Source organism: Gorilla gorilla, chromosome 2 (assembly GCF_029281585.2).
Source record: "Gorilla gorilla gorilla isolate KB3781 chromosome 2, NHGRI_mGorGor1-v2.1_pri, whole genome shotgun sequence".
NCBI classification, from domain to species: Eukaryota; Metazoa; Chordata; class Mammalia; order Primates; family Hominidae; genus Gorilla; species Gorilla gorilla.
Window position 1 is genome coordinate 168,454,209 of NC_086017.1, and position 24,316 is coordinate 168,478,524.

Below are 24,316 nucleotides of genomic sequence, written 5' to 3' on the forward strand. Positions count from 1 at the left end.
AACATTTTATAATCTACATTCAAATTTTATGTGAAAGTTTAGTGCATCCGAGATAACTATTTTCAAATAAGAATCTCTTTTGATGCTAACATCTATGCATCAAATTCTTCATTCTCAAGTTGTAAGTTGCTCTTTACATAATTTCACCTATGTACATATATTCTATAGAAAAAAGAGACATTCCAGTATCTTAACAATGTCAAAAAGGATATACTGACACTAACATTAACTGGAGATTGGAAGACTCTAGACAAATCAAGGCTAGCACTACATAAGGGAAGCTATTCTCCCAAATAAGCTGTTTTTGCTGTTGTTTAACCAAAGATATTTTCCCTTTCATTCTTCTTTTTTAAAGCTAAGGATATTTAAGATATTAATATGTTTGGCTAACTGATTAATAATTCCTTCTTTTATGAGGAAACTATCTTAAAATATAAAAAAACCGAGGTTAAAATTATTAATGAAATATGTATGCATTGCTGTTATCTACATATCAACTCTGGCCAAAGAATAATTCAATAAAAATGATTATAAGCCCATATCCCACAAGCTCATTAAAGAGCCTGATGAACACAAATTATACAAACCTGCTGAAATAGAAACATGATCTGGATCCATGGCTGAGGTTCTTGGCTGATGAGAATAAAACTGGACTTACTGTATAGGCAGTAATGACCCTTCAGGGAGCAGGTGAAGAACAACTTTGCTACACAACTTCTCACAGTGTCTAGAAACAAATACATATAGTGTTAAACGTTATGGTCTTTCCAGAGTTACACTTTATATTGATACTTCAACACACAAATGCCTTTATAAAATATCTTTCAGTTTTCAAACTGTGAGCTAATAACTACAAACAACTATATATTTGAGAGTGGATCCATTTCATGGAAAGTAGATTTAAATAAAGACATTTTAAATTATTATTATTATTGTTTTAATTAACAATGTTTGAAGACTCTTTCAGCAACTCCCATGGGGGGAAAAAACCCTCTCACCAATAAAATGGGAGATACTGTATCATTTTCATCTGATGGGATACCTTGAAGTGATAACCTGGGAAAAATAAACAAATGGATTAAGAAAACCCAGGCATTTTCTGGGCAGTAAATGGCTTGCCATGAACCATGGATGCTGTTCTCTTGGTTGTGCAGGGGCCTCAGAGATAGCTTCCAAAATAACTCTGGCTGAGGTGTAGCTTCCTGTGAACTGTATTGGTCGGGTTTGAAAAGGTCATCTCACCTTGAAGGATTTCAGCTGGGAGACTTAATGAGATTATCCTTTAGGGACAAGGAAGTAGTGGGTGAGTGGTGTAGAGGTGGTGAGACACCATGGGTAGAGAGAGGAATAATGAATAAATGAATGAATGAAGCAAATATGGGTTGAGATTCTATGTGCTAGGCACTGTGTTAAGTACTGGATAATAAACATTATCATTAATTGACTTCCACATGTGTTATGTGTTTGACTTCATTTAATTTTACCCTACAAGATGGGTATTATTTCTGTTATAAAGATGAGGTAACAGCACATTAGAAAGCCAGTCTAGTGAACCACTGTGACTGCGTTGTTCCCCCTTATAACCTTGGCACATGACTGATAAATATTAATAGATAACTAATGTCTGGAGAGATGAATGATGAATGATGCTCAGAGATCCAGAAAAAATGGCTCAAGCCTGCTCAATCTGTGGCAGAGCCAGGATTGGAACTCAGCAGGGCTGATACCATGTTGGAATGTTTTAGGCGCTACTATACTGGGGATTTTTTAAATCTGTAGAGTCATACTGATAGTTAATGGGGTATTTTTTGTTTCAGAATTAATCTGACATTTTAAATGAAATGTTTTGAAAATTAACAGAGGCCAGGCATGGTGGCTCATGCCTGTAATCCCAGCTCTTTGAGAAGCCAAGGTGGGCAGATTGCCTCATCTCAGGGGTTTGAAACCAGCCCGGACAACATGGTGAAACCCCTTCTCTACAAAAAATACAAAAATTAGCTGGGCATGGTGGCATCTGCCTGTAGACCCAGCTACTTGTGGGGGCTGAGCAGGAGGTGGGCTTGAGCCCAGGAGGTGGAATCTGCAGTGAGGTGAGATCATGCCACTGCACTCTAGCCTGGGCAACAGAGAAATACTCCGTCTCAAAAAAACAAAACAAAACAAAACAAAAAACAAAAAGAAAGAAAGAGAAAGAAAGAAAGAATGAAAGAAAAGAAAGAAAGAAAGAAAGAAAGAAAGAAAGAAAGAAAGAAAGAAAAGAAAATTAATAGATTCAGTGATCCAGTATGCCCTACTCTTAAAATGGAAATGGACTAGAGTTTGTTGAAAGTCGATGAGAAAAGCCAGGCACAGTGGCACACACCTGTAATAATAGCTACTTGGGAGGCAGAAGTGGGAGAATCCCTGAGCCCAGGAGTTCAAGGCCAGCTTGGGCAATATAGTGAGACCACGTCTCTAAAAGCAAACAAACAAAATAATAAAAGCTGATAAGGATCCTAGTACGGGCGACAGAGTCAGTCCCCACCTAAGACAGAGTGTTGTTGAATTCTCTAGAGAATGGGGGAGGAAGACTTATCTGTGCTCTATCAGAGGTCAGGTTTGAAGGAAGTGACAGGCTTTCAGGAAAAGTTTGAAAAATCTTAGAGCGACCAATGAGAGATTAGAGGAGAAGGTCTTGGAAACCAAACAATGATGTGACAGGGCAAGTTAGAGATATATACAGAAATGTTAATAATTAATAGCTTTCTGTGATTCTGAAACATTGGTACAGAAGAGGACTAGCTTTTGTGAAGGTAATTGTTTCAGGAAATTAAAAAGATTTAAGTTGAACATACAGTGTTCTTGTATAAAATCAGAAATCATGTCTGTATTCTGTGGGCGAATGAATCATGAGATGTAAAGAGTGCTTGAAGCCTCAGTGGACAAGACCAGGAGGTCTGGCACTGAGAAAGACCTGGGAGAATAGAATGGAGCATAATATCAACTTAAAATTGCCCTATCAGAAATTGTTTGACAATGATATACGTTTTTTTAAGTTGGCACATATGCTCTGAAAAATTGAATTTAATTTATGCTAAAGAAATAGGAAACCTATTATCTCAAGAGCACATACAAAAATGGTATTTGAAATAAATCTAAGTGTAACATATATATTGAGACAGCAATATGTTTTGTTTTAATGGAAAGTTTCAAAAGGAAACAAGTTCTTTTCCAAGAATTCATGTAGTTAGCTTGAGAGTTGTAAGTTGGACTTTAGGCCTTTATCATGAAAAAATAGTTTCTGCCTTTTTCCTCCCTCTAAATTTTCACTGCCAATTCATGTTTTCTTTTGAAAATAAACATTGATTAGATTTATTTCACTCACTCTGAGCCTACCAGCTTTTTATACACAAACCACAGGAGTCTCAGATCACATAAAATGGTCAAAGTAGTATAAGAGAGAGATTCTTAACTTAGAAGCATATACAATGGCTATAAAAATACATCAGTTCTGTGATACAAGCTTCTGTTAATGCTTTCAGTACATCTGGTCTGTACCAATATTTTTATTCTTATTTTTTTCAGAGCTTTCTTGGCTTGGAAAATTCTCCCCATGACATTAAGACTTAGTTGTTAATTTTTCCTGTATTTCACTCCTGTTTATTCCATAGTATCAAACAGCAGGAATGCAATAAATTGTTACTGGATGAATGAATGAATGGATGAGTGTCAGATATGTGTTGAGAGCAATAGGGGCCATGATGATGGTCCTGCTCTTAAGAAGCTTGCAGCCAAATGGGAGAAACATCTGAACTTATAACAATGGTTATAAGTTGTTTTAAGTTTATGACATAATGGAGGTTCACATAATAATGACTGCTCAGAGAAATAAGCAACTCATTCTGACTGGGGAACAAGGGGAGGCTTCATGGAGAGGGAGATATTTGAGGTATACTTTGAAAAATGATCAAGATTTTGAACTTAAAGTGTGAGAGAAACAAGCACTTTAGGTGTAGAGAACCCTGAAAGCAATCACATAAACATAAATGTTTAAGGTAATTCTAGATAGTATGTTTAGTTTATCTCAGTCATAGAAATATTACTTATATAATTGTATAATTGATGCCAAAAGGATTATTCATTTTTCTAGACTAAATGTTGAAGAGAGAACTCATGCTGTCTTAAATATAGAATGCTTTCCATAGTCAACCAAATCTGAGAGTAGTTTGTTTATTTTTATTGGATTGTGGCTTCTTTTTCTAATAATCAAAGGATTTGGTTTGGTCTTTATAAAGACTAAAGTTAACATGAACATAAGTAATTATACAATATAATGTGTTATGTGTTAAAATACCAAATATATTACACAGATAAATAAATTTAAAGACATGATACAAAAATACAAGAATATTTGGTCTTCTTTTTGAGTCAAAATCTTTAAGAATCATTTTGGAATTCTTTGTTTCTTCTGCCACTCCTCCACAATGCCATTTATATGCCTTTATTCCTGCAATGCATTCACTAGACAGTATCTGAGAAACACATCGTTCTTCTTGGGAGACTAGACACTTATAACCTATTTCTCAGGTGGCCACTCATAACCTATGCCATTATATATATATATATTTTTGTTTGTTTAGAGATAAGTGTCTTAAGATTAAAAATGGAATATGGCTTTGATTTTTTAATAGCTAGTAGAAATATCAAAGAATTGGCTTTATGTTTTGGAAAAAAAGAATAAATTAGGTCTTATTTTGAATTCTTTACAAAACTTATCCTTTGAAAGTTCCCTCCCAGTGAAATAAGGGTCAGATAAATGTATCTGGCTTATTTCCCAGGGTGTTCAACTGAGCATTGTAGAAACTGTATTTCTACAATGATTTATAAAAGCTCAAACACATGAATATGTTTGCTGAAACTGCTAGACTATAAGTATTGACACACTGAACATAGCTTATAAATAAACAACAAACTCAGAGAAGCCATTCTGAGAGATTTAGGAAAGGAACTAATTTTCACTGACTCCTTACTTTGTACCCAGATGTAAGTGTAACCAATTACATTTCATCTTTATGAATCAGGCTTTGTTATCTCCATTTTACTGAAGAGGAAATCTCAGGATCAGACTTCCAGGAAGCAGCTGAGCTGGAATTTGAACCCAGATGCCAGAGCCTATTCTCTTTCTAGTACATGAGTGAATGGCTCAGATAAAACAGAGGTAATAGAAGTACCTCAAAAAGAAGTATAATTCAATAGAAAGAGCATTGGCTGAGGATTCGGACAGTTTTATAGGTAGATTGTGTTTCTTTTCCTCTCTGTCCTTGAGTTTCTTATCTTTAAAGTGGGAGCAGACCAAAACTGATCCAGAATGAAACAAACAAACAAACAAAAAAAGCTCATCTACTTAAACGATTTTTACATTTTAATTTGCTTATTAACTTTCTCTCCTAGATTGTGAGCTCCATCAGGGTAATGATTTTTTACTGTGGTAAATATATAAAACATAATTTATGTTTTACGTTTTATATAATTTACCACTTTATGGATAATATGGTTTAAAATTTAAACCATTTTTAGGTGCACAATTCACTGGCATTAAATACATTCACATTGTTGTGCAAACATCACCACCATCCATCTCCAGAACTCTTCCATCCTTCCTAGTTGAAACCCTATACCCATTAAACTGTAACACCCCATCTTCCTCTCCCCTGAGCCCCTGGCAACCAACCATTCTATTTTCTGTCTTTATGAATTTGACTACTCTAGGTACCTCATACAAGTAGAATTATATAGTAGTTGTTCTTTTGTTCTGGCTTATTTCACTTAGCATAATATCTTCAATGTTCATACACATGGTAGCATGTGTCAGAATTTCATTTCTTTATTAAAGCTGAATTATTTTCCATTGTATGTATATGCCATGGTTTGTTTACTCATTTTTCTGTTGATGGACATTTGGGCTGTTCATACCTTTTGGCTACTGTGAATAATGCTACTATGAACATGAGTATGGAAATATCTCTTTGAGGCTCTGATTTAAATTCTTTTTGGTATATACAAAGAAGTGGCATTGTTGGATCATATGGTAATTCTATGTTTAGATTTTTTGAGGAACTTTCGTATTAGAAATGAAATTTTTATCTCTGAAATTCTACAATTTACTAATGGCCTACAGAGGCCTGTGAAGAAATGTGTCTGTGAGGGCTGTCCAGAGCAGGGCTGGACATTTGCTCAGGGCTATGAGGGCTTGCACTTGGCACTCACGACAGGCTAGATGACAACAGGAGGAGTTTTCCTCTGCCTACTTGACACTAGCGTGACAGGAACCCTTGAAGCAATTTCCTTCATTTTCCATTTAATTGTTCTTTATTGTATTTCAAAGACAAAAAATTCAAAACATTGACGCAATGAATAAATAATACTGTCATTTAATTGTATGAACGTCCTAAATTGGACAGAAAAAAAAGTAGAAGAAAATGGAACTGTTAATTTGTCTGATGAGAGCTTTCCAAAAGTAGGTAAAATAAAGCATGTTTTTGAAGTCAACCATAAGTTCCAATTTGGGGAAAAAGTGCAGAACAAACTCATTACTTTAAAATACCATTGCTTTTGACTGAAAAAAATGGAAGAAGGCATCACAAGCCAGTGTGGACCACTTGTAAAACTTTGATTCCATGTGATTTGTAAAATATATTAGTATTTTAGACTAAAACTCTATTCCTCCTCACCTCCAAGTTAAAGTTTAGAAGTTTTGAATAGAACAGCAATTATTTCATAACTTTGATGGAGTAAATAGAAGAAAAGATATTTTAAGGTAAAAATAAAATTAGATTCTTAAAAATAATAATGAATTTGAAATAACTGTTTGAAATTACATCAAATAATTATTCATGAGTGGACACTGCTTTAATCATTTGATGTTTTCAGAGCTCGGTTCTGTAGAAGGTGTTCAGAAGTGTGAGTTGTTGAACTGACGTGTACTGAAGGAAAAACTCTTTTGTTGAGAATCTAGGACACGTAGGTAATGGAAAAGAGGACTTGTCTAGTGTTTACTAAGTTCTATTTACAACAGTATTAGTTGAGAAATATGTGTTCCCTTTACAGTAGCTGGTGGGCCCCCAGCTATATCACATGCATATGTGTGGGACGTCCCTACCCAGAGCAAAAGTACTATGCTCATTTCCCCACTGTGGCAAAAATCCAGCCAGTTGTCAAATGGGCATGTTGGATGCTTTTGTTTTGACTTATCCAGAGAATAAAACAAGTTCTTTTGCAAGTGATTGCTTTAATAACACAAATTTGGTAATTATATATTCAGAAATATACAAGCCATAGGTGTACAAAGACCTATGCTTTGACCCTGATTTTGAGGAAAAAAATAAAAATTTTGTATTGTTATGTGAAAACATATATAAAACATAAGAAAAGGTCTGTAAAGTTATAGATCAACCATCGACAGTGATTACTTTCATATTGAGAAGTGGGAGTGGGGTGAGGAGCATGCACATTTTACTTCATATACTTCTGTATTATTTTAATTCTCTCCTTATCAGTTTATATTTATGTATTACTTACATAATTTAAAAATATACAATGAAAAAGTGCTATTTGTTAAAGCAGGCAATTTATTTATCTGTATTTTTTGAGACAGAATCTCACTCTGTTGCCCAGGCTGGAGTACAGTGGTGCAATCTGAGCTCACTGCAACCTCCGCCTCCCAGGTTCAAGGATTCTCCTGTCTCAGCACTCCCTGAGTAGCTGGGATTACAGGCATGCGCCACCATGCCTAGCTAATTTTTTTGTAGTTTTAGTAGAGATGGGGTTTCACCATGTTGGCCAGGCTGGTCTTGAACTCCTGACCTCAGGTGATCCGCCCACCTCAGCCTCCCAAAGTTCTGGGATTACAGGCATGAACCACCGTGCCCATATTTTTAAGTTCAGGGGTACATGTGCAGGATGTGCAGATTTGTTATATGTGGCATGGTGGTTTGCTGCAGAGGTCATCCCATCACCTAAGTATTAAGCCCAGCATCCACTAACTACTCTTCCTGATGCTCTCTCTCCTCCTCCCCACCCTCCAACAGGCCTCAGTATGTGTTGCTCCCCTCTATGTGTTCTCATAATTCAGCTCCTTTTTATACGTGAGAACATGTGGTGTTTGGTTTCCTGTTCCTGCATTAGTTTGCTGAGGGTAATGGCCTCCAGCTCCATCCATGTCCCTGCAAAGGACATGATCTTGTTTTTTTTTTTTATGGCCACATAGTGTTCCATGGTGTATATGTACCAAATTTTCTTTGTCTAGTCTGTCATTGATGGGCATTTAGGTTGATTCTGTCTTTGCTATTGTGAATAGCACTGCAATAAACATACACATGCATGTATATTTTTAATAGAATTATTTATATTCCTTCAGGCATATACCCAGTAATGGGTTTGCTGGGTCATATGGTATTTCTGCCTCTAGGTCTTTGAGGAATTGCCACACTGTCTTCCACAATGGGTAAATTAATTTACACTCCCACCAACAGTGTAAAAGCATTCCCTTTTCTCCACGACCTCATCAGGATCTGTTGTTTTATTGACTTTCTAATAATAGCCATTCTGACTTGTGTGAGATGGTATCTAACTGCGGTTTTGATATGCACTTCTCTAATGATCAGTGACATTGAGCTTTTTTTCATGTTTGTTGGCTGCATGTATGTCTTCTTTTGAGAAGTGGCTGTTCAATTCCTTTGCCCACTTTTTAATGGAGTCGTTTGTTTGTTTTTCTTGTAAATTTGTTTAAGTTCTTTGTAGAGGGTGAATATTAGGTCTTTGTCAGATGGATAGATTGCAAAAATTTTCTCCCATTCTGTAGATCATCTGTTCACTGTGATGATAGTTTCTTTTACTGTGCAGAAGCTCTTTAGTTTAATTAGATCTCATTTGTCAATTTTTGCTTTTGTTGCAATTGCTTTTTGCATCTTTGCCATGAAATCTTTGCCTGTGCCTATGTCCTGAATGGTCCTGCCTAGATTTTCTTCTGGGGTTTTGATAGTTTTGGGTTTTTCATTGAAGTCTTTAATCCATCTTGAGTTGATTTTTGTATAAGGTGTAAGGAAGGGGTCCAGTTTCAATTTTCATCATATGGCCAGCCAGTTCTCCCAGCACCATTTATTGAATAGGGAATCCTTTCCCCATTGCTTATTTTTGTCAGGTTTGCCAAAGACCAGATGGTTATAGGTGTGCGGTCTTATTTCTCGGTTCTTTATTCTGTTCTGTTGGTCTGTATGTCTGTTCTTGTACAAGTACCATGCTGTTTGGGTTACTGTAGCCTTGTAGTATAGTTTGAAATTGGGTGCCTCCAGCTTTATTCGTTTTACTTAGAATTGTCTTGGCTATTCAGGCTCTTCTTTGGTTCCAGGTGAATTTTAAAATAGTTTTTTCTAATTCTGTGAAGAATGTCAATGGTAGTTTAATGGGAATAGCATTGAATCTATAAATTATTTTGGACAATATGGCCATTTTCATGATATTGATTTTTCCTATCCATGACCATGGAATGTTTTTCCATTTGTTTGTGTCATCTCTGATTTCTTTGAGCAGCGGTTTGTAGTTCTCCTTGAAGAGGTCCTTCACTTCCCTTGCTAGCTGTATTCCTAGGTATTTTATTCTTTTTGTGGCAATTGTGAATGGGAGTTCATTCATGATTTGGCTCTTGGCTTGCCTGTTGTTGGTGTATAGGAATGCAAGTGATTTTTGAGCACTAGTTTTGTATCCTGGGATTTAAGCAAACAATTTAAATGATGTCTCACTAATTACCATGTAACAGGGCTAATATTTATGATTTTAAATATGTTTTTCTTTTTTGCCTTCTGAGTACATAGCCTTTGCCCAAATCCAGTTGAGCCTCCACCTATCTGGCTGTCGAGTGATGGTGGGAATGGTGATAGAGTAGATATTCAACAATTATAGGAGTACCAAAAAAGTAAAATGGAATTAATGTTTTTAACTGCCAAAATTGGGTTATGCAGCAAGATAATAGCCTTGCAAGTGAGGCTTTTGTCTCAAGAAAGGATTTTCTAAATTTCCTTACCTCCCTTTAGCCTATCATTCCTGAACATGGAGGATATACATTGTAGGACCTGTAGTATGAAGAGGGTGACAGCTTGGTCAGTTCTATGGTTGTTAGGTAGGAGAATATAGAATGGAACAAGTAAAAGAGAACAGGTTTTAGTTCTGGCAAGGAAAATTATGGAGAGAAGGAGAGAGACAGAGAAGTGTAAAGCCATCAGAAGTGGGTCCTGACTTCCCTCACATTTGGGCTTTGGCCTGGAGAAGGAGAAGTATATTAGATACATTATGGTAACACCATGGGCAATGGTCACCGCTGAAGATTCACTCCCAGGTGGCCCTCAGCACCAACACAGGGTAGCCAACTTAATTAAAAGCACAGCTCCTGAAGCCAGGCAGAAAGGAATCTCTGAGGTCCAGCTTTCATGGTCACTCTTTCCTCTGTTATGGAGTAGAGTGGAGCCAGTAGTAGTTGAGGATCTTGCTGGTCAGCATTTCAGAGAATTCACCACAGTGAGGCAAGGAGTATGGTGTGGCTCTGCACAGTAGACTGCAGAGAGAATTGTCCAAGCCAGGACTCAAGGGGGGCATCTCACACCAGTGGGCACTGAGATGAGGTCAGATTGGCAAGGGAGACCCCTGGACCGGCCCATGTGTAGAGTGAAAAAAAACCATTATCCTTCAGGCAAGAAGACACACCACACCCCTATCCAGGGACATTAATGCTTTCCACCACCACAAGGGAGCAGGAGCCACTTCCTAATGCCCCCAGATGCCACCTTAGGGAGATAAGCATAGGAGAGATGAGAGAAAGAACATTTTTATCCAAAGGAAAGATTGTCTCCTAAAGTACCATTCAAATGAGCAGTTGGGATTAACTTTAGGCAGGGACTCTAAATCTTCTTCCTCACTACCCAGTGGTTGATTGCTCTTGATCAGCTCTAGACATAATGATGGCACATTTTCTCTGCAAATCTAAGTTGTAATATAAAATAAATTTTATAATATTACAATAAGTGAAAAAGTAATCATGGAGAATAACACTATGGTACAGTGAAGAAGAAGACTCAGGTGGAGAAAGAAATCTTGTCCTAAAGAATCAGGGAGCTTTAGAAACACTTATAAGAGTCACACAGCAAAGGGTAGAGGATGGGGAGTGAGCTGTAGGAGGACATTGAGGGTTTGCATGTGAGGGCGAAATCAAATAACACACAGTGGTATGTAGTGTCCCTTGGTGCATATAGACTTGCAAATTTCTTATATGAAAACTGTTAAAAACTTGTGCCTGCTTGCTGCTTTATGTTACTATTAAAGAACAGAGTACGACTTGCCCATTAACCTATTCAAATCAGGTGTTGAAGAGCCTTGGATGCTCTCACAAGCAATGTTTCTGCCCTGAGAGAGGGAACAAAGAGCCCTTCCTCTCAGAAGCCACTCTAAAGCCAACTTCTCTGATCCCTTATCCAAAGTTCAATTCTTCTCCAAGGTGGTGGTTAGGAACACAGATTCTGGAGCGAGACTTTCCTATTTACCAGCTGTGTGTCTTTGGGCAAGTTACATAACCTCTCTGTGGCTCAATTGGGAACACTAATAAGAGCTCCTATTTCTAAGTGTTGTTTAGGGTGACCAGCCATCCCGATTTGCCTGAGATTAGAGTGGCTCCTGAAATGCAAGTCTTCCAGTGCTGTCACTAGGAAAGTGCTGGACAAACTGGAATGAGTTAGTTATGTGAGCATAAAGAGTTAATTCATGTGAGGCTCTCAGACAGACATGTGCTTGGCACACAGCATGTGTTTAATAATGTTCATTATCATGATCACTGTTACTGCTACTATTGTATATGGAAAAAGAAAAAAAAAAGATCCCTAGGCCAGGTGGAAATGTTTGAATGCTGCTGTAATGCTGTTTTAATTAGAGGAAAGAGACTGCATAATGACCCTTGGCATCTAGGTTGCTCAGTGTCCTGAAATGTTCACCTAATTGCTTATTTTAAAATGAACTTACTACACAGCTAATAATGATGTGTAAGCCAAAACCCCATTCTATACAATGAGAATAAATTTCTCTGGGGACAGGGCACAAGTAGAAGGTCCAGCAAGAAAGAAGACCTCATAACAATGCATGAAACCATCACTTTCTCTCTGAGCGTCTCCAAAGTCCTAGGACTGTTAAGATATGTGCAAGTGAGACTTTTGATGTACATGTTGTTTTGAGGCTCAGAAGCACAGAAATGTTGCAGGAATGCCACCAGGAAGCTCAGGAAAGCCTTGATATTTTGCTCTATTCAAAGCTTCGTGGCAGGAAGATAAAAAAAGCTAACATTAATTGATTAGTTTTTAAATACTGGGCAATGTTCTAAGAGTTTTATGTGTGTATTGCCATTTAATACTCATGCCAATGAAGTAGATACTTCCAGTTTTGTGGAAGAATCTGAGGCTCAAAGATGTCAAGTAATTTATCTAAGGTCACATGGCTAGCAACTGGCAGTCCAGACAAATCTAGACTGTTTGACTCTAGTGCCCATTATACTCTGCAGCTTACATAGGTTATGCTTAGATGAAGCAGCAATTATTAGTCCCTCCTTTTAAGTCGAAGAGGGATTTAATTTATACCCATTTATTTTTAATGATTTAAATCTTATAAATTATATATCACTTTCATTTATTCTGTATGTAGAGACTTGTTGATAATTTGCTTTTGGTATTTATTGCAGTTTTTATCTTTATCGTATAACTGAATGAGTTATGTGGCACATTCCCATCCATGCCCAAACCTCTCTTGAGAGAAGCCCGAGTGATTGACCCATCAAATCCCAGCTCAAGATATTACTCTTTTCCAGTGGGAACCACCTGAACGGAAGGCAACAGGAATCGAAGAACAAGTCAAGGAAGTAAATTGCCTCTGTCAGGTTAGCCATGGAAACCAGAACATCTACAGTAAAAGCAAATGTCATAATCATAAAATTATTTTTCTATAAATTCATGCTTTACATGATAGAGGTCAATATATCTTTGAAATCTTAGTTTCATTTATTGCTTCTTTCAAGTTGTCTTCATGTATAACTTATTTCATTTTTATGTGACCTAAAATCCAATGATGATGACATCAATCATCATAATTAATATTAAACAGAGTTGCCTTTTTTTTTTTACTATTTCTGATTAATTAGTTTTACTTTCACTTTCTTACTGCTGCTCAGATGAAAAGTCATAAAATAATGACTAGTAATGTTATTCAGCTTCCAGAAACTCAACCTTCTAGCAGTAAATTGGAAACAGCTGGTTATATATTTTGTTCTATTGAAGGAAACAGAAAGATCCATCGAAAAACTAAAGTAAAAGTTTAATAGAGTTGAATTACCTCTGCCTCAACTGACTATTTCCCAGTAGTCCACAGGGTAGCATGAACTTCGGGATGAGAAGGCAACATTAATTCAACAGAGGCTGTAGGAGTGTCTTATTGTCCCCAGAACCTCTAGAATCTCAGAAATTTGCCTTGTGGAGGAATTCTGATGTTAGGGGTCAGTTCAAAATCTTATGTCCCAGAGCTGGAAGGGACTTTGAGTCGTGGTCTCTCTTTTAATAGACAGGATTGCAATGGAATCAACTCAGAAAGCTCTCCTTTTCTTTCAAGTCTTTAGATCCCAAACTCTTAAAAGCATGAAGAAGCTCACAGTTCAATTTTCCCTATTCTTTACATCGTAACAACTTCACTTTGAAATTAAATAAAGTGTTTTGAGATTAGCAAGACCTCTATAGTCAATTTTTCTGCTTCACTGAGAGCCCTCTCTTGTGAAAGGGTATCTGGAAATTAGAAAGTCAAGATGAAGGCATTTATGACCCAGGGCCTGCTTGAAAATAGTTGAAATATTTAAAACCCAACTGCACTGTATGATAGCTTATTGCTCAAAGGAAATCTCTTAGCAGAAAGCTGTTGAGCTGTTGCCCCCAGGAGAGGGCCTTCCACATTCATGAACACGCAACCATCTGAGCAGCCACATAGTAACTGGGATTGTTCTGTATGAAAAAACTCTATCATAAAACACTTCATTATTATTGAGTCCTGGACTGGACTTCTGGGTTGATAGAAGTGGCAGCAAATGGGATAAACAATGAAGGGTCTTTCTCAGGATTTAGATGGCAAAAAGGCAAGGGGTAGCTCAAGCACTAAGTTTCAGTAAGGAGCCTAAAAAGACCATGTGCTCCAGCTGTAGGGATCATGGAGCCTGGTCTTGCTTATGCCAGCCCTCACCACCTATCAAGAGCAACAATCTCCTTCCCATGGCAGGTTTTGCCCCAGCCACATCCAGAACCAAGGGAGGCAGGCCTGGTGGTTAACTGAGGTTCCGAGGCCACTATGTTAACAGGCTGGAAATAGTCTGGGTTGCGAATAAACAAAGATGGAGATACATAAACAGTAAGCTATGGGTCCTCATTCTTCTATCCTGGTGGGACCCACCCCATCCTTTTGTTGGAATAGAAGCCACCTCTGAATCCTACCTAGCTGCTGCTAGTGCCCTCCTATCCGGAGATTGGCCCTGTGCATGGATATCCTGTGTTCACCTGAATGGATCTTGCTGGATGGATGAAACATGACTTGCAGCCAAGAACTGCATCTGTCCTGGAGCTCTTGCTGCCCTGAAAATTTCATCCCTTCAGATAGGATGCTGGGGCTCATCTGCAGGGCCATTGCTAACAGCCACACAGGCTTTCCACCACATGAGTCCAGGAGGGACATTATTCCCACAGGCCACAGTGTAAGTGGTACCATCCGGAGTTGGGCAATACAGAAGCTCTGTTTATCCAATGCAAGTGAGCCACACTCCTAGGACAGTGTGATTTGAGGTGGTATGGTGATCCTTGGGGGAGACTGACATTCTATTCTAGTTAGTCTCTTCTCATACATCACTTCTTACCCCCATTGCGTATGCCTATGATATTCTTTACTTCTTTCAGCCCCATGCATGCCTTGTGGCCAAGACTCTGCTTTACGATTCAATCAAACCTCACTTCACTTACTAAATCTAGCCCCAGGAATGAAAGACAGGGAAGTGGGGATATATTTGAGAAATTGGATTTAACTCTTCTTCCAACAGAAGATGACTGCAGAGGACTGCAGGACACCTCTGGCCAGGGCAATAGCCTAGCATAGCACAGTAAATTTGCACTGAGAGAGAATTACACTTCTTGCAGCTCTTTCATCGTATGTGTATGTTCAATGATAATCAGGCAAATAAATAATAAGATAAATAGAAATATGGTTGTACTTGCAGATTTGAATAACAATGGTCTGTTCTTTAAGGTCTGAAACTTTATCAACATTGTTCTGAGAGCTGAGAGCACACTTCCATTGTACATAAGTTTTATTATCGCAGGACAAGTTCAGCTCAGCCCACAGTACAGGGGCTAATAGGACACACCATGCTGCTACACAACCTGGGCTCAAATCTCAGGTCTATCTCAGGTCTGCCAGTTATGTGATCTTAAGCAAATTTTGTTTTCTATATTTCAGTTTCCACTTTCACAGTTTGGGAATAGTAATATGTACCTTACAGGGTCAAATAAAACATTTAAAATACTGCCCAGTACATGGTGCTTGCGGCTACTGCTGGCATAGAAGGGTTAACCCAGACCATTCCATAATTACACTAATTGTATGTGTTTATTTGTGGAGGATATGCTGCATATTAAGTATGGAGTTTATCACAGAATATGTAGTCATATATTTAAAACAAATTCTTATTGCAGTAAAATACATGTAACATAAAATTTACCATTTTGACCATTTTAAAGTGTACAGTTCAGTGGCAGTAAGTACATTCATGATGTTGTACACCTATCACCACTATCTAGTTCTAGAACTTTTCCATCACCCTAAATGGAACCCCCATATCCGTTAAGCAATTATTCTTCATTTCCCCTCCTCCTAGCTCTTGGCAACCAAAAATCTGCATTTTGTCTCTATAGATTTGCCTATTCTGGCTATTTTATATAAATGGAATCATATAATGAGTGGCCTTTTGTGTCTGGCTTCTTTCACTTATTATTTTTCAAGGTTCATCCATGTTGTAGCATGCATCAGTATTTCATTTTTTTTGCATGGCTAAATAACATTCCATCATATGAATATACTACATTTTATTTGCCTACTCATTCATTCATGGACAATTGAGTTGTTTCCACCTTTTGGTCATTGTGAATAGTGCAGCTATGAACATTCAAGTACACGTTTTGGTTTGAACACTTGTTTTCAATTCTTTGGCGTATATTCCTAAGAGTGGAATTGTTGGGTGGCATGGTAATTCTGTGTTCAACTTGTAAGGAATGGTCATATATTTTAAAATAATTATTTCCTTATTCTTACAATGTCCAAACTTAAAAATAAAACTGTCATATTAATTATGAAGGAGGTGAAGCTGAAGAGTGACATTTGCCATCACTTTTCCAGTCACCTGATTGTACACACAGATGAGGAGCAGCGCTTACAAACAATACTCAAATCAGGATCATTTCTGATTGGGTGGCTGACTGCTTACAATTACAGAAAAGTGTTATTGTGGCAATGCTGTTCATATTTTTGGATTGATTTCAATGTTGTTTCTGATATTTCCAGGAATTTGGCCAATAATACTTCCCAAAGTAGGAATAATGAAAAATATAAATTATGAAACTAACTGAAAATTGAACTTATCTTCAAGTGACTATATTGATACTTTTAGTTCTCCAGTGAATTTTTGGTATCCCCTAGGAAGAATGCACCTTCCAATAAGTGATGAATGTCACTCAGTTCTGGGATGAGGAATGTTTTGCAGCGCTTCTCCGATCACAAAATCCGCCAGGGGAAGTTCACTCGGAAGAACTCAACTTTTTCCTACCAGGTACTCTTGATGGTTGCCAAATACAAGTTAGATGTCCAAACATTAAGAATACAAAGTAGTCAATGTCAACATGATCAGAAAGGAATCTGGGGTATTTTCAGAGGAGTTAGCACAGTTTCTAGACATGAAAGTAATTTTGGAATTTACATGAATTTTAAATCAAATACACACACATACCTCTCTATATATTTGCATGACACTAATGTAGTTGATTTCTGGCAACAATACAGAGCCACTTTGTGGTCACACTGAGTCAGTGGAAGACCATATGGTAGAAATAAACACTTGGCTCTTCCAAGCACAGGTTTATCAAAAGTTGTACAGAGGCAAATAAGGCAGGCAAGCCGTGATCCCCTGCAGGTACCATTCCATGTGCTACCAATTACTTTGCAACTCTGCAAAATGCTAACAGTAACCAGATATAGGGCACAGAACATTTTAGGAAATTCTATTAATAAACTCCACTAAAATGGGTCCGTTTACATTTTTTTTCCCCCCAGAGGAAGGAAGGATAAGCCTAAGATCATGTATATGTGAGTCACCCATTGATTGCTCTCTCTGGTTGGCAGTTCTGAACTAAGACCTTCTGGGCTGGCCACCATCAGGCATCAGAAGAACACTCATGGGAGAGTGATATGTATTTACCAGGAGGTTTATTATGTCCGATATGTTGGTGCAGGGTATATAGGACCTCCACATAGTGTATATCAACTCCACGTAGTGTGTATCAAACTCATTGACGCTCCTGTTAGAAGTGGCCTTTAGCAACTACTAACTAAGCCTGACTTTCCTAAGATGCCAACCATCTATTCCCTGTTGACTTCATGATCATGTGGCTGACATGAGAAAGTTAGGGGGCATTTTATTTCAGTCACTGCTGCTAAATGAGGTGTTACTGAATAGAAAGCAACTAATTTTGTGCAGCCAATTCTCGGGATATACCATGAATTTGAAAGCCAATTTTAGAAAATAATTCTAGTCCTAAGGAAATTCAGTTCTTCAGGCTACAGGTAAGACTGGAAGCCTCTGAGGAAGGCATTTTCATGTGGCTAATTGTACTCTTAGAGTACAAGTTCTGAAAAATGTTACAGATTACTTGTCATTGATGCAGCTGCTGTAACAACATGAACAACCATTAAGCTTGAGGAAGGTTGATTTCATTTGTTATCCTGCACTGGGGAAATGTCTACCAGCATCACCATCATTAACAAATACTCTGAGGACTTACCAAGGATGAGACATTGGGCTGAGTGTTAAAACTATAAAAAGATTCAGAGTTTTACAGCTTAAAAAAGAGATGTCGGAAGTATATGAATATTTAAAAAGAGCAATCCATGATCAAGTGCCAAATGAGAAGTACTGGGAATCACGGGGGTGTAGAAAGTAAGAAAAAGGCTAGCCTTGATGAATGCTAGGCCTAGATAAATAAAATAGAGGGCACCTAGAGGAGAAACAGTTTGGGTAAAGGCATGGAGGTGGGGATGAGAATGGCATGTCCGAGAAGGCAGTGTGGGATAAAGAAGCAGTGGCAAGATCATAGAGCCAGGGCCAAGTCCTGATTCTGCCTTCTACTGGCCATATTACCTTGGACAGGTTATTCGCCTTTCTATTTTCTCATTCATAAAATAAGGACAGTGCTAACTACACTACAGACTTGTCACCAGGATTAAATAAAATAATTTGTTCACCTTTTTAAAATTATCTATCACCTTCATCAATATTATAATGCCCAAAGTCAATGAAATTATCTCCAAAAAGCTGCTGTCAAAAAGCCCAAAGTGTGTTGGCACTGGGAAATTGGGAGGTGTTTTTTTCTTTGACATTCTCAAATACAGTAGACCACTGGGCAACATAGTAGGACCACATCTCTATGAAGAAAAAAAATGCTGGGTGTAGTGGCCTGTGCCTGTAGTTCCAGCTACTTTGGGGGCTGAGGTAGGAGGATGGCTTGAGCCTGAGGGTTGGGGCTTCAGTGAGCCGTGTTTGCATCACTGCACTCCAGCCTGGGCAACAAGGAGGCCCTATCTCAAAAACAAAGAACAAAAAACAACTCCCCACAAGAAGGAAAGGAATGTGCATGGGATAAGGAAATGCAAATACAGAAAACTAAGACAGGAAAGGAGAACAACAAAGAGAGGGAGAAGACAGGAAGATTTATTATGAAGAAAGGTAGTCAAATCAAAGGAAAGACAATCATGGAATAGTGGTAGTAAAAACCCAAGAAGACCAAATGTTTTCCCCTTTGAATACAGCATATAGGATCTGAATATAAATAGTGTCTAGTGTGGGACAGAAGAAGGAATAGAGTACAAAATTGTCCATCTCTACAAAAAAGAAATCAGTCAACTATGTGTACTTTTTTTTTCTCATAAATTCTCCAAATATTCTGCTGGGAAAAAGATGGGAGTTATTGGCTCCGAGTTAGTGAAGCCTCTTATATGTGACTCCAGTGACCCTTGAAGTTTGCATCTGTTACAATCAAGCGCACCATTTCCTAACACACTGCCTTTGTTTGCTGGACTCAAGCAGGGCGGTGGAGTGAGTCACTACATAGCCCACTAGGCACCATGGCTACCAGCCTCCCTCTGCCTGCTGCTTCCTTCCTGGACTGAGACCCTGACATGCAAATCAGCATCGTAGAATCCTCCTTCTGGCATTTCTTGTCTTCTCATTTTCTACTCCTTCCTTATATGATAGCTCCTCATCAATGAGTACTAAAAGTGACTGCAAATACTGGCGAATATTTCCTTTGGGTCTTAGAAAGCAGGCTAGAGGGAAAGGGTTTCAGAATAGCTTAATAGCAGTAAAAGCAGTGAATGTTAAACTGCTAGTTATTGTTGGCACTATTCTTGTCTAAGTCCTCTGAATACCAATATATTTACAGTTAAGAGTTAGGGCCCCTTTCCCCCAAAACCAATTACTTTGAGTTTTACAGATGAGCTAAGGGTGCCAACTCAGACAGTGACTGCATCAGATTATAACCTAGCATTACTGAGGAACCATTTGCTGCCCCTCCAATGATGCTTAGAAGACCTCAGCAGAACTGGATAAAATGCTTCCTATATGGCACCTCTCTTGGACCACAATGGTATTACCTGGGCACTGCTTACTGCTAGGTCAGTGAACACTCTTGCATCTGCTTCACTCTGCCCAACACTGTGTTGATTCATCTCTGTCTGCTGTCTTCTTCTCCATTCCCCTAAGCGTATACTTTTTATTTCCTTTATTATCATTTAAGTGGGGTTTTATTGCTAGTAGAGATAAACATGTTCAATCAGCTATGTTTACCAGAAGTCTCGCATGGAGGATCAGAAACCCCTACACTCCATCTAACACAAAACTCCAGGTGAATGTGGAAAAATATAATCTAGAGCAAGGGTTGATAAACTACTGTCCATGGGCAAAGTCTGACTCACTGCTTGTTTGTTTAAACAAAGTTTTATTGGAACACACAGTCATAGCCATCCATTTATGAATTATCTATAGTTGCTTTCCTACTACAATGGCAGAATTGAGTAGCTTCAACAGAGACCAAACTGTCCAAAAATATTTACTACTTGGACTTTTATATGGGAAGTTTGCCAGCCTCTGCTCTAGAACGTAATTTGATTAACAGTGAATAATATTGTAAGACATAATATAAACATTTTTCTGTATTTTAAACTTGTTTGAAAAATGCTAAAATTTTTGGAATTATTACACTTAGTTTTAGTGTCAAAGGAAATGCCATAGGCATTTTATATATTTTTATATATATATAAATTTATGTATTTATATATAAATAAATATATTTTACCAAGAAATGGCAAAAGAATATCCTTTTAAATAAAGGTATTAATCTAGATATCAAATATAGCAGTGCGATAAATGTTACTCATAAAGAGAAATCTGGCATTTCTTTACATATTAAATTAAGAAAATGTTAGTTAACATGACTGTTGTTTCCAGTGTTTCAACAAAAATATTTAATTTAAAAGGTTATCCTGATAAAATTTTGTAGCAAAGGCAGCTATAATTGAACATAGCTAGCTTAGATCTTTAAACTGTACTTCTAAACTATTCCACATTTTTCAAACCTAAATTTTCAACATCATGATTAAAAAGTGAAGCATCTTTGAAAAAATAATCTTGCTCCATAAGGTCAAAATATTTTCCAACACAGAAAAAAATTCTGGAAGGAAATACATATCATTTCTAAAAGTGGTAAAATGATAAGATTAAGGATGACTTTCTTTAGTTTTTTTCCTATTTTCCAATATTTTACAGGGAATATTATACTTTTATAATCGGGGAAAAATACCTTCACTAGAATTTTTTTCCACCAAGAAATGGATTAGAATTGAGCTGTGCTGTTATAATAGATTCAATTAACCTTTCAACTGTCACCAAGTTATTATTGCAGTGGGCTAGCCTTCTGAGGGATAAAATGATCAACTAAGTTTATTTTATACATAAAAAGATTTTAGGTGATAGCCTCAGAGATGTAAAATACTCAGAAAATAAGAATTGTGTCTGAAGATCATTGGATATAGAAAAATTGGCAGTTAATTTTTTTTTCTTCAGTTACCACTCTGGTTTGAAGAATAATATGAAATAGCACCTCCCCAGAATAGTTATTATGTTCTGGGGAGGTCTTTACCAGGTCCATTCCTCAACCAGGGCTTTCCTAGATATGGGTGGGCTGGAGGTGGAAGCAGTGGGGACAAGTTATGTATCATCCTTCCTCCTGATATTTTTCTACAGATAAAAATGAATGTGCAATTAATGTCTATGATAAATAGGTCCTATAATGTGAATGCTGATTCAATTTAGGAGTAAATGTACTAAGAGCTTTTAGAAGAAAGTCATATTTTTTTGGATGCTTCCCTCATTTAATCCTCAAATATGCAACGAATTAGCCATTATTATAGATTCAAAGGTTAAATCTGTAAACCAAGGCCTTGTCCACTGGAGTCCATGTTCCAAACCACCCCTCCTGATGGACTGACTCCTGCACTTCTCTACCTTTATGAATAACTGTAATAAGCTAATTTATTTAAAACATTGAATATTGCTAGCTTAGATCTTTAAATTGTACTTCTAAACTATTCCACATTTTTCAAACCTAAATTTTCCCCATCATGATTAAAAAGTGAAGCATCTTGGAAATCAATTTTCACTAATTCTGTGTTTTCTTCAATGTATCAAATGTTTGAAAATACCATGCATGTACTCCCAGCAAATGGTTAACGTCTTAACTATTCTGTTTCTTTTTCAATGCTGAGATTCATATATCATTTATTTGTGGCAGTCTCTGTGGGTTTTCAGACTTTTATATTGCATCATAAGACAATTAACTTTTCCTAATAAGGGCTGTCACCCTAACTATAAGTAAAAAGTCACATGCAATATTAAAGTCCACAGAAAGATTGTGATTCAGTCACAAGCTCAAGACTGCACATTGATGGTATGGACATCTCTATTAAGTCAGGTGCTGGGCAGACTTGTCCCTTGCTCCTCATTTGTTGATTCATTTGTGAATTCACTGAACTGCGCTGCACTGTGTTGAGCACTTGCTCTGTGCCTAGTGCTGTGCCAGACACTAGGCATAAAGAAGGTTCAGAGCCTACAGTGATATTGCAAGGATATTGACTCAGAACCTTGGTGCTGACTGCTTCTATTCTCAGTTATTGTGGTTAGGGTTCTCCACTCTAGTTCTGGCCCTGGGACTCCAACCCACCCTCTGCACACTCTGAGTAGGTATCCCATGAGGTATGTGAGATAACTGGGTTATTTAAACCAGACTCCTAAAAGTGGAGGTTATTGGAAAACCAAACAAGGCATCTCAAATTCAGGCTCCAAGGGCTGTTTCTGTCCCACCTGGACCTGAGACCCCCACAGCCTGAGAAGATTGTTCTAGTGCCCTGGGCTTCTGCTTGTCTAGCATTTTAGGGGACAAGGAAATATTCTGCAAAGGTCATTTATCTGTGAAAGCAGTGACTTATGACATGGGAAGGCCTCTGCTGGCTGCAGGGGTTGGCCCTGGCCAGATTTGTTGCTGCATGGATTTCTGTGCCCTGGTCAGCCATCCACCAAAGGTGGCAGTCCTGTTCCTCACCCTGTGCTGTTGTTGCCAAGCACTGGGCCCTGCACTGGACAAGTAGGGCAAAGGTAGCTGAGGGCTCCACTGCTCTTATGATATTGACCCATTCACTGGGGACACCTCAACCTCACACTTCCCTTTGTACTCTCCCATGTCTCTAAATCCTCATCTGTCTGGAGAACATCAGACCCTCGTGTCTGGAGGAAAGTGATAGAGGGTGGGAACACAAAGGAATGCACTGCTAATATAAATTATTTCAGGCTTCTGCTCAAGAAGGTCGGGTGGCGAGGTTGTAGAATTTATATTGAAAAAGAGAAGCGGAATTCTTCTTAGACCCCTTGACTCACTGATTGTGCCTAAACCCCTTCACTGTTTTATGGTTGTGGTATTCCAAGCCAGCCTTACCTAAAGTGAAAGAGTCGAGTGTCCTGCTCACATCTTTCTGCATGAAACTTGCCCACAACCAGCTGATTCCGTGTCAAGATATTTTTATTTATATTTAATTTGTTATTACATCTGAGATGGAAGGAAAGCAGTATGACCAAAACCAGAAAAAGATTCTTTTTCCTTCGAAAGTCAGTAAGGTCAAAATCATATCCAAGATGGCCAAATAGGAACAGCTCCAGTCTACAGCTCCCAGCGTGAGTGACGCAGAAGATGGGTGATTTCTGCATTTCCAACTGAGGTATCAGGTTCATCTCACTGGGGCTTGTCAGACAGTGGATGCAGGACAGTGGGTGCAGCCCACTGAGTGTGAGCCAAAGCAGGGTGAGGCATCACCTCACCAGGGAAGTGCAAGGGGTCAGGGAATTCCCTTTCCTAGGCAAGGGAAGTTGTGACAGACGGCACCTGGAAAATCGGGTCATGCCCACCCTAATACTGCACTTTTCCAACGGTCTTAGCAAACGGCACACCAGGAGATTATATCCCGCACATGGCTCAGAGGGACCCATGCCCATGGAGCCTCGCTCATTGCTAGCACAGCAGTCTGAGATCAAACTGCAAGGCAGCAGTGAGGCTGGGGGAATCAATGGCCTGCCATTGATGAGGCTTGAGTAGGTAAACAAAGCGGCCAGGAAGCTCAAACTGGGTGGAGCCCACCGCAGCTCAATAAGGCCTGCCTGCCTCTGTAGACTCCACCTCTGGAGGCAGGGCATAGCTGAACAAAAGGGAGCAGAAACTTCTGCAAACTTAAATGTCCCTGTCTGACAGCTTTGAAGAGAGTAGTGGTTCTCCCAGCATGGAGTTTGAGATCTGAGAACGGTCAGACTGCCTCCTCAAGTGGATCCCTGACCCCCGAGTAGCCTAACTTGGAGGCACCC

General features: G+C 38.4%; 1 protein-coding gene across 8 annotated transcripts in view; it reads right to left on the minus strand.

Annotated features, from left to right (window-relative positions):
- Window positions 1-24,316, minus strand: part of VEPH1 (ventricular zone expressed PH domain containing 1) — a 275,621-nt gene that overhangs the window by 63,544 nt on the left and 187,761 nt on the right. For all 8 annotated transcript variants that reach the window (XM_063704317.1, XM_055381889.2, XM_055381888.2 and 5 more), the window contains one exon: window positions 588-727. In XM_063704317.1, coding sequence (XP_063560387.1) covers window positions 588-727 — 140 coding nt within the window. The remainder of the gene's footprint in view (window positions 1-587; window positions 728-24,316) is intronic.